General features: G+C 36.6%; 1 protein-coding gene across 2 annotated transcripts in view; it reads left to right on the top strand.

Moving 5' to 3' along the window:
• Window positions 1–10,633, top strand: part of arhgap45b (Rho GTPase activating protein 45b) — a 37,284-nt gene extending 26,651 nt beyond the window's left edge. For both annotated transcript variants that reach the window (XM_007252644.4, XM_007252643.4), the window contains exons 14-23: window positions 72–193; window positions 352–450; window positions 544–645; window positions 2,690–2,853; window positions 4,356–4,544; window positions 4,641–4,778; window positions 5,650–5,888; window positions 7,884–8,118; window positions 8,494–8,599; window positions 8,766–10,633. In XM_007252644.4, the coding sequence (XP_007252706.3) occupies window positions 72–193; window positions 352–450; window positions 544–645; window positions 2,690–2,853; window positions 4,356–4,544; window positions 4,641–4,778; window positions 5,650–5,888; window positions 7,884–8,118; window positions 8,494–8,599; window positions 8,766–9,028 (1,657 nt within the window). In that variant the 3' untranslated portion in view covers window positions 9,029–10,633. The remainder of the gene's footprint in view (window positions 1–71; window positions 194–351; window positions 451–543; window positions 646–2,689; window positions 2,854–4,355; window positions 4,545–4,640; window positions 4,779–5,649; window positions 5,889–7,883; window positions 8,119–8,493; window positions 8,600–8,765) is intronic.
• Window positions 10,634–10,748: the final 115 nt, after the last annotated feature.

Consider the following 10,748-nt stretch of genomic DNA (forward strand, 5'->3'; position numbering starts at 1 on the left):
GTCTAATGTTCTTATAAATGGCATATTTAAGTTCCTGTGTTCCTGTGTGATGGTTTTGGTTGTGACTGCAGGCAGGCAGCCAGAATGCGCACGGACAGCTCCAACACAGAGGCTGCAGCTCACAGCAGCACTGAAGCGTCCGTCACAGCAGGAGAAGATCCAGCCTCCTCTCAGAAAGAGGAGAACAGAAAGGGTGTGTAGTCCTGAAGTTTGTGTTTTTATTTGTGTGTTTAGTAGGAGAAATTGTTCTCGAATAAAATGTGCTTTTAAATCATAATTAAAAAATGAATAACTGTTAAAATATAAAGCTGCTGTATATTGTGTAATCAATGGGACGTGTCATTCCAACAGTACGTGGTCACTTGACTCATAAATCATGGGGCTCCACTGCCAGTGACACAGATGTTGTGTGTGGAGGCAGCGGACTGGGCTCCCCCACCACCAGCACAGGTACAGTATGTTAGATTTTAGATGAGTTATTTAAATAATTACAGACAGAGGAATGTTATAAATTACTTATGGTGCTTTGTGATCCTGTTTCAGGAGACATCAGTAAAATGGCACGGACAGCTTCTACAGGAACCATGTCATCCAACGAGGATGTGGATGAAAAGGATGGAAATATGGCTTCTTTTGAAAGTCCCAGTAAGGCTACGTGTTGCACAACACTGACAACATGTTATTCACAATGAGGGATGGTTTCTCATGCATGGAGTGCAGTAAGGGTTCAGTAGTAGTTTAGCAAACCCAGGTATAGGACCCTATAATCTGAAATTACGAAATTTAAGAAATAAGTGTTATCGTCGCTGACTTTTGTTATACTACTGTTTCTTTCTCTTCTCACTCGTTTCCACTTGTCTCATTTGTAACCCAGTCCCCTCATTATATTACCTTAGATAATCCTCCTCTTTGTGTTTATATATTCTCCATGTTTTCCTTTGTTCTCTGTCCTGCTTTTTGAGCTCTGTTGTTTGTTTTGACCCACAGTTTTGCATTGTTTGTTCCTGCTGAGTTTCTGTTTTAAAAGTGGAATTTAATGTAAATGTAAACACTGGGATACACAGAATTGAAAAACGCACTGTAGCCAGATAATGATGTTCTAAAGACCAGATTAATATACAGACATTGCACACAGACAGTATCAAACAGCGCAACTTACCATATCTAACCAGCACAGTAACATCATTCTGATATTAAAATCAGTCATTAATTCATCTCAGGAAACGGTCAGCAACCAAGCTAACACCTTGTTATTGCTGAATTGGGCTTAGTTTGTGTAAAAATGTCTTAGAGTGTAGGAACCTTTTAAGACATATTTAAGTAGCCTAGAATGTCCTGAGAATAAACTCTAGCACTTGTGACTGTCTTCTATAATTGTTTTGTAATGTTTAGGTCAATAAAGATGTAGCTACAATAAACTGGTCTGAGGTTTTTAAGAGATATACAGTATTAAAAAGCATTTTTTACTGACTGATATTCATTACAGGGAGCTTTTATTGTCTAGGCCAGTTAATCATTCATTTATTTGCTCCTCAACTAAAAATACTTGCAATTAATGCAATTATTTGTGGTTAATTTATAAGAATTAATCACAGATCATGTAATAAAGTAGATGTTTTAAAATGACCTGGTAGCAATATTGACAAACCAAAAATCTGAAAAGCTAAAAAGTAAAACAGAATTATATTGCAGAAATATATTGCAATATAAATTTTGGCCATGTTGTCCAGCACTAATGTAGAGCTTTTTACATCAGCTGCACACATTATTTACTGTCTTTTGCAATGTATCTAGATGCCTATTTAGAATAATTGATTTTACAAGGCTAAAATAGCTAGATAATTTAATAGGACCAAAACAGTTCTTTAGCAAACTCCCCAATATCTCTTGCTCGCATTGTTTTCTCACAGTTGTTCCTCACAGATGTAAGACCAGTGCCAAATTTCTTAACTCCTGTCCACAACTATTGCTGCAGTTAAGGTTTTTAAAAGACGTTGGGTGTCATTTCAATGCTGGAAAAGTTGTATAGTCATAAGCGCTATTTCAGTAAATTGAACTATCCACGCTTTTGACAGTAGTCATAATTAATCTAGTAAATCATTGCTTTGTGCTACCTTAATTTGACCTTTACACAGGCCTTCACCTCAATTCTAAGAGTCTTTAGAGGGGATGTGCTCTTGTGGTATAATAGCAAGAGCCGTGTTCCATCTGAAATGCTCCCACACTTTTTTCTGTTTTGTTTTTTTTTGTGTTTTTTAATTGCATTTTTTTCTCTTTAGTCGTTATTCCATCGCCTCTTTCATCTTCCTGCTCCTCAACCAAACATGTCCTTCTTCTTCCTTTGTGTGCGTGACATAAGCACATTGTGCCAACATGCAGAATACCATGCTTTTAGCTTTACAATTAAAAACATGATTCCTTGAGGCAGAGAAGGTACCTGAATTACACGAGGAATTATTTCACTCCTATTTTGGACTCATTCTTAACATCTCTACAGGAACGAGTAATGTGTCCAATGGCATGATTTGGCATGTCCTATGAAAGCTAAGGAATGCTACAGTGATCTGTGAAGTCTGTCAGATTTGCGTATCTGTTTGCACTGACAATTCATGCTGTATTAGCTGTATGAGCTAATATTTTAACTGGCTGTGAGTAATGTGATGTTTCTCTTTTCTGATTTTTTCATCAGATATTAACGGCATCGAGCCTGAGATCGTGGTTCCCACTGGACCATTTCGGCACATCGGCTTGTCCAAAGCTGCGCAGACGCACAAACTCCGCAAACTGCGCTCTCCAGCCAAGTGCCGGCAGTGTGACAGCTATGTGTACTTCCAGGGGGCGGAGTGTGAGGAGGTGAGGTCTTTACGAAGCTCCATCTTAGACAGTGTCCAGGTTTTAGTTTTTAACTGGGTTTCATATTTTTCTTTTAAATGTATCTTTAGTTGTGTTCATAGCAGTTATTAAAAAAAATATATATATATATTTTATTCAAATATTGTCACAGTATACAGTATCCGGTTAAACCTGGTCACATTTAAATGTATAATTCTCTACGGTTTATCTATAACTGATGGAAGGTTGTTATACAAACTTACTTTGGCGGCCTCTTGTTGTGTTTTGTTAAGCAAACATGTGGTGCATCGTTATGAGATCATATAGATTGCCGATGCAAATTAAAAACTAACAAGATCAAAAAAGAAACTAACCTGATGGCATCAGTAAATTATATTTTTATCTACATACATTTTCACAGGTATGTTTATTAGAATATTTATTAGAGTATAAATAAAAGTAATCCAGAGAAACTGCACCTTTCTTTTCAAGCCAGACCAGCACGCCCCCTAGTGTAGAGTTAAATTGTACAACATCTATAACTTTGCCTTAACTTGATGATGTAAATAATGGTGGATGATGACCTTCCCAGTGTTGATACAATGACTGGATGTTTTAGGCAGAAAAAAACACTGACTAGCTGCTTTCTACCCTGGCTATTCTTCACTTAGCCCCACCCCTGCATGCTCAACCAATCTAGAAAAAATTATATATCACAATTTAAAAATAAATCATGATACAATAATACAATAATAATATACAATATATTTGACATGGATACATCATACACCAGTAGTGGCAGATTTGCAGTCCACAACTGCTCTCTCAAAACTGTCCCATGCTTTGCAATGTTTGTTAATATTGGCACCAGGTACACAAGTATATGCACATACATAGTGTTTTGTCGTTTAACCCAATAAGTGTTAATAGCAATTATTTCTGCCTATATATAAACAAATAATATTTGACCTCTTAAAATTGATGAGTTTTTATTTTTCCTAATTATAATCTTCTGGAATATAATTAAGAGGAAGATGGATGATCACAAGCCATCAAATCAAACTGAACTGCTTGAATTTCTGCACCAGGATTTCTGGCATAAAGTTATCCAGTTATCCAAAAGCAGTGTGTAAGACTGGTGGAGGAGAACATGCCAAAACATGCAAAAAAAAACAGGGGTATTCCACCAAATATTGATTTTTCAACTCTTAAAACTTTATAAAAATGAAGTTGTTGTTTTTTTTTTGCATTATTTCAGGTCGGAAAGCTCTGCATCTTTTTTGTTATTTCAGCCATTTCTCATTTTTCTACAAATAAATGACAATATTTTTATGGGAGAAATGTTGTTGGTAGTTTATAGAATAAAACAACAATGTTCATTTCACTCAAATATATACCTATAAATAGCAAAATCAGAGAAACTGACTCAGAAACTGATCTGCTATATATGTAAACCCTTTAAAGATTGCTTGCAAAATGATTCACATAATAATGTAATATCTAATACAATTTCTATCCTGCAGTGTTTCCTGGCCTGCCATAAACGCTGCTTGGAGACTCTGGCCATTCAGTGTGGTCATAAGAAGCTGCTGGGCCGCCTCCAGCTCTTTGGACAAGAATTCTCCCAAGTGGCTTCCAACAGCTCCGACGGCATTCCCTTCATCATCAAGAAGTGCATCTGTGAGATCGAGAGGAGAGCTCTGAGAATGAAGGTGAGTGGTGAGATTGAGAGCGAGTGGGTGGGGCTTTTCTACAGATTATATATATATATATATATAATTTCCTGCTAAACCTCTTACTGAACTCAGGGTATCTACCGTGTGAACGGGGTGAAAACTCGGGTGGAGAAACTGTGCCAGGCCTTTGAGAATGGCAAGGAGCTGGTGGAGCTGTCCCAGTCCTCTCCACACGACATCAGCAACGTGCTCAAACTCTACCTGAGACAGGTACATCTACCTAACTGCCAGTGTGATTTTTTTATTTATATTATGATTATAAACTAAATTACAATTTAATCTTAGAAATTATGGGATGATTAATTATATGCAAATGTTTTGGCAGGCTTTTACATGCCCTGTTTATGCTTGTGCACATTTTATTTTGATATACAATTTTTGTTTTTTTAAGTTACACTGTTAACCCAAAATTAGAAATAGTTGTTTTTCTAATCGAAAAATAATCGTCAAATTAATGGTCTACACAAAACAATCATTAGTTGCAGCCCGAAACAGTCCCAATAATCTGAAATAATGACATAGTGAGTGTTATGTATGATAAGTACATTGAGTTTTAAACTAGTTTATTTATTGGCTTTTCATTTAATAAATTACCACTTTTTCTAGCATGTTAAATTCAGCTGATAAATATTTCTACATTGTTTCTAAACATTATGAAAAAGCCATTCACATTGTTTTGGACACTGAAGCCTCTCCAATCACCATTATTTAAACTGTTTTCCTGAATAATCGCACACTCACACCTCAATCCAGGTCAAGTGTTGAGTAAAGTCTGATAGTCTTGCTTATGTGGTTTCTGACTCACTATATACATCTATAAACATGGGCTAAAGTATGTCACCCAGCTAAAAAACTGTAGTAGCAGCAATTCTGCTTGTACTTTTGCCCATTTTTTATAGATAACATTGAGTCACACAGTGTCACACACCACATAGGCAAGTTTATTTCAGATTACTTTAGATTAACTGCAAAATAGCAAAAAATATATATTATTTGTATATTTATTTTAAATATATTTGTATTATTTAACTAGTAGAATGTAGATTTCTGTATATTTACACCGTTACATTTTTATTACCAGCTTCCAGAGCCCATTATGCCCTTCCGTCTATATAACAGTCTGATGGGTCTGGCTAAAGAGAGCCTGGCCCTGGTGGGGCCTGAGGGGGCCGAGGCTGGGAAAGGGCCAGACCTGGTGGATCTGGGCCTGGAGACCGATCCCAAGCTTATGACACTGGTGCACCGAATGAAGGAGCTCATCGCAGATCTTCCTAAAGCTAACATCACCACGTTACGCTACATATCACGCCACCTCCGCAGGTACCAAAGAAAAACACTTCTTTAACCACCAACACATCACTGAGTCCTGTTATCGTCTATTTAATCAAATCCAATCAAATTTATTTGTATAGCGCTTTTTACAACAGGTGTTGGCACAAAGCAGCTTTACAGAAACATGATTACAGGACAAAGAATCGGGCAAAACATTAAACATACAAAATACAGAATACAGAACCCCCAGTGAGCACGGAGGCAAGGAAAAACTCCCTCAGAGCTGCAGGAGGAGGAAGAAACCTTGGGAGGACCAAGACTCACATTTAAGGCCAAACGGCTTTTAAATTAAAATGTAAAAAGTCTTTTATACATCCACATAGGTCCTTCCTTCCACACGCCATCAGACTTTACAACACACCACACTCAAACTAAACACTAGTTTATTATCTCAGTACTTCATACAAACTTACATACTACTCAGTATAGCTGTAATGCTTACCGTGTGCAATATCTACCTCACTACATGTCACCTTATCTACCTTCACCATCTGTGCAATATGTTTAACGTGCAATATTTCTCTCACTTTTTTATCTACTATTTATTTGATATTTATTTACTGCTACTCTTTGTGCAATAATACTGGTCACACCCTACCATAATTATATCTCTATGCACTAGATGTATATATATATATATATATATTTCCTTTACTATATATAATTTTTTTAAAGTAGCTTTTATATATTTCCTGTAATTGTTTTTGTATATATAGATTTATCATTATTTGTTTTTATATATCTTTTTTTCCTGGCCTGTTTCTCTGTCCTTTCCTCTGTACTGCTGTAACATTGTAAATTTCCCCATTGCGGGATTAATAAAGGATTATCTTATCTTATCTTATCTTATCTTATATATTCAGGAGTATAATAGCGCCACTAATGGCTTGGATGTAAACTGTAATGGAGAATAAGATGGACGATGAGCAGCTGATCTGTGGTGGGTGATGGAGAAGAGCTGACAGTGTTTGCATTTATTATCTGATGGCTTCTTCTTGTAATTCATATTATTTCATTTTAGTATCAATAACTCAAAACCTGATTGACGTAGAAACTTGTAAATTGCATAACAGCTATACAACATACTTTTTAAGAAATTAACAAACAAAATTGAATAATTTTCTCATAGTGAGCTACATATCCCTCAATATCAGTTTTAAACCAGTTCTAACTGGCCTGAACCAATTTTTCACTGTTACTGTGCTAATGTCCAGCCTCTCTTTCTCTCTGTATTCTCTGTAACTAACAATATAGTAAGATTGCAATAGCACAATAGCAATTACACTCTAATAGCACCCTAATAATAAAGAGTGATAGATAACAATATGGTAATAACACAATAGTAATAGCACTGTTTTAATGCAGTAATTAAACATGGGAGTAACACATTGATAATACTGATATAATAGCACCATAGTAATAACACTAATTTCAACTGTAATAACATTTTAATATAACAGCAGAAATAACATCATAGTATATATAAAGCATGGTGTCATTTAATTTTGTCATGAGAGAAAGACAATAATCGTGTTATAGAACCTTTATTTTCTTTTTTTTAACGTACGGATCAAAAGCCCTTGGGCTCTATTGCTGTTTTCCTAAAGCACACCTCTCTCTGGGTTAGATTCACAGGTTTCTGGTATGATGGGTGTGTTCTAGTGATTTCCTGAGTATCTATTGTTCAGTTTCACGCAAAACATAGAGAAATCCACTAATTTCAGATGAGAGGGAAAAAACAGCTATGGATTTGGGAGTGGCATGTGTGTGTGTGTGTGTGGGTCTGTGTGTGAGACCGTAGGAGTGAGAGAGAGAAAGAGAGAGAGAGAGTGAAAGAGAGAAAGAGTATGTATGTATGATTTATGTATTAATATATTACACTTTCTAGATTAATCACATGCATAAACAGCAATAATGTTGTGCATGTTGCTGTAGTAAAGACTGTTAACTGCACTATAAGCCTGTGTTTCTCTCTTTTTCTAGAATTGCTGAACTGGAAGAGGAGAATAAGATGAGCCCCAGTAATTTGGGTATTGTGTTCGGACCCTCACTGATGCGGCCCCGGCCTTCAGGGGCCACGGTGTCTCTTTCCTCTCTGGTGGATTACCCGTTCCAGGCCCGTGTAGTGGAGACTCTCATTGTGTTCTTTCCCACCATCTTCCCATCCCAGTCTAATCGTACGGACAGTCCTTTAGTCCACGTATCATCACTGCAGCAGGTGTGTGAAGAAGAAAAAGGATAAATTATACAAAATCAAGAGCATTGTATGGACATCAAAGTCTATATTTTTTGTATTGTTAAATAGTCTAATTCTGATTTGAATTTCATAATTATAGTCAAGCCATATTTTTTATGTATATTTATCTATTTGTTTAAAGTGCAGATTGTACTGTTTAGTAATTACAGCCATTTTTCCACAGCTTTAAAATCACATGTATCTAATGGTTGTTTAGTATTAACTGATTCTTAATTGTTTTTATTGACAAATTAAGGAAGAAAAGGTCTGTAGAAATTTGGGAATTTTAGGCATTTTTAGCAGTTTAGAGGCCCACTTTATTAAAAATGCCACTTAAATTTACTTGTTGATGTGCAGGAAAGCAGCGTGGAAGGAGAAGAATCTGGAGCAAATGATGGAGATGAAGCAGGTCACACTGAGGAGCATGAAGAAACAGTGGCAGCCAAGCTAAATGATGGACTAGGTGGAGCATCTTTGCACTTCTGGATGTAGTTTTAATTTAAACCATTAGACTCAATGTGTGTCATCCCCTACTGTGATGACCCATTAAACTTTTATTGAGGTTAAAGGCGTAATATCTATTTTTTATGGTCAGTTTTTGACTCCTGGTTTGTTTATGTCTTTAACAGAGGGCTCCACAGGCACGCTGGGCTCACTGGAGCACAGTCTGGACTCCGACTCAGAGCTGGAGGAGGAAGGAAGACACGCAGAAGCGCAGATCCTCAGTTCATTGGACGAGTGCACCAATGAGACCCCCGATCATCCTCCTGCAGCTGTTGAGCAGATGAGCCCCTCCGGTTCAGACAGCGAGCCTCCTGCCCTGCCTGATAGTGAGCCTCCAGACCTCAGCAGTCCAGAGGAGGAGACAGCAGCAAGCCCACTGGGAGATTAATCACACAGTTTTACTCCTTATCTACAGGAACAGAGCACTAGGATTTACTTAACTGTGGTACAAAGTGTATGTATATACAGGCTCAGGTTCATAAAAAAACATCCCAGCGTTTATCTCAGGCACTGGAGAATTAGGAGTAATGGTACAATATAATCTTACAGTATATTACCCTGACATGCCACATGTCATAAAACTATAAGAGGACACAGCCAGTTCAAACCATACACTGCCAGTCACAATCAATACCACCCACAACGCTGTCCACTGTGGGTGGTAATGCCTTCTATGACAGATAACACATCTTCATAAAAGGAATGTCTTATCATCTGACACCCACTATCAGGTCAGGTTCAGCCACACTCACAAGATAACACCTCACAACCTATACAAATGAGGGCATTTTCAAGCAGCACCCTAAGGTAACATTTCACGACCCCCTTACATACTGCTATCCCATGACTTTTGGCATGTCAGTGTATAAGCACGTCAATCAGACCATCTTGGTGGACCAGATTGGTGTAATTGTTCTAAGGTACACAATAAAGTATTAATGCTACAATTTTTATAAGGGGTCATTAGCATAATGCAGTATCAATATTTCAAAGTTACCACATAAAGCTTATAAATATATTGTGCATATTGTGTATTTACCACAGTGAAAAAATGCATTACAGTTACAGCTCTGGAAAAAAATAAAGAGACCACTTAAGTTTCTGAATCAGTTCTTCTGATTTATCGGTATTGGTTTGAGTATAATGAACATTGTTGTTTTATTCTGGCACAGCATTCCTAAATTCCAAATACAAATATTGTCATTTAGAGCATGTAGGCTATTTCCAGAAAATGAGAAATGGCTGAAGTAACAAAAAAAACTTTCAGACCTCAAATAATGCAAAGAAAACAAGTTTATATTCATATTTGGTGGAATAACCCTATTTTTAATTAGTTTTTATGCATCTTGGCATGTTCTCCTCCACCAGTCTTACACACTGCTTTTGGATAACTTTATGCCACTCATGGTGCAAAAAATCAAGCAGTTCAGCTTGGTTTGATGGCTTGTGATCATCCATCTTCCTCTAGATTATATTCCAGAGTTTTTTTTTTATTTGGTAAAATCAAAGAAACTCATAATGTTTCAGTGGTCTCTTATTTTCTTCTGGAGCTGTATTGTTGTGTTGGTCAGGGCTGCGATTTGTGTCTCAGGACTCTTAATGTGACATTATTTTTCTCAACAGTTTTAATGATGAACAGTAAATATTTAAATGATTTTAGTCCACATATGTTTGTGAGGGTTTAAAACTAAATCCTGTTTTTACACTTTTTTAAAGCAGTCTTCAGTTTGGTTGTATTATTTAGAAGCCTCCTCAGACCACATGCTTTATATACTATATATTTACATTTACATTGAAATAGTTTATCAGATGCTCTTATGCAAAGTGGCTAAAGAGCCTAGCTCTAGCTAGTGTGAATGTGTTTATTAAATATGATCTGTCCGGAGGGTGTAGATGAGGTTCGGTACCATTCTTTTTTTACATCATAAATGTATGCCAGATTGTTTTATTGTGATATTCTTTTAATAAAATCAGCAGAACTACTTCTATGAAAGCAGATGCATGGATTCTGTTTGGAGGAGTATAATTAAGGTTTTATGCAGTATCCTGTAGCACAGGATGCATTACTTAAAGCCAGAAAGCTTTAAGACAAAAATCAGAGGAAAAAG

The sequence above is a fragment of the Astyanax mexicanus genome, chromosome 16 (genome assembly GCF_023375975.1).
Source record: "Astyanax mexicanus isolate ESR-SI-001 chromosome 16, AstMex3_surface, whole genome shotgun sequence".
NCBI classification, from domain to species: Eukaryota; Metazoa; Chordata; class Actinopteri; order Characiformes; family Acestrorhamphidae; genus Astyanax; species Astyanax mexicanus.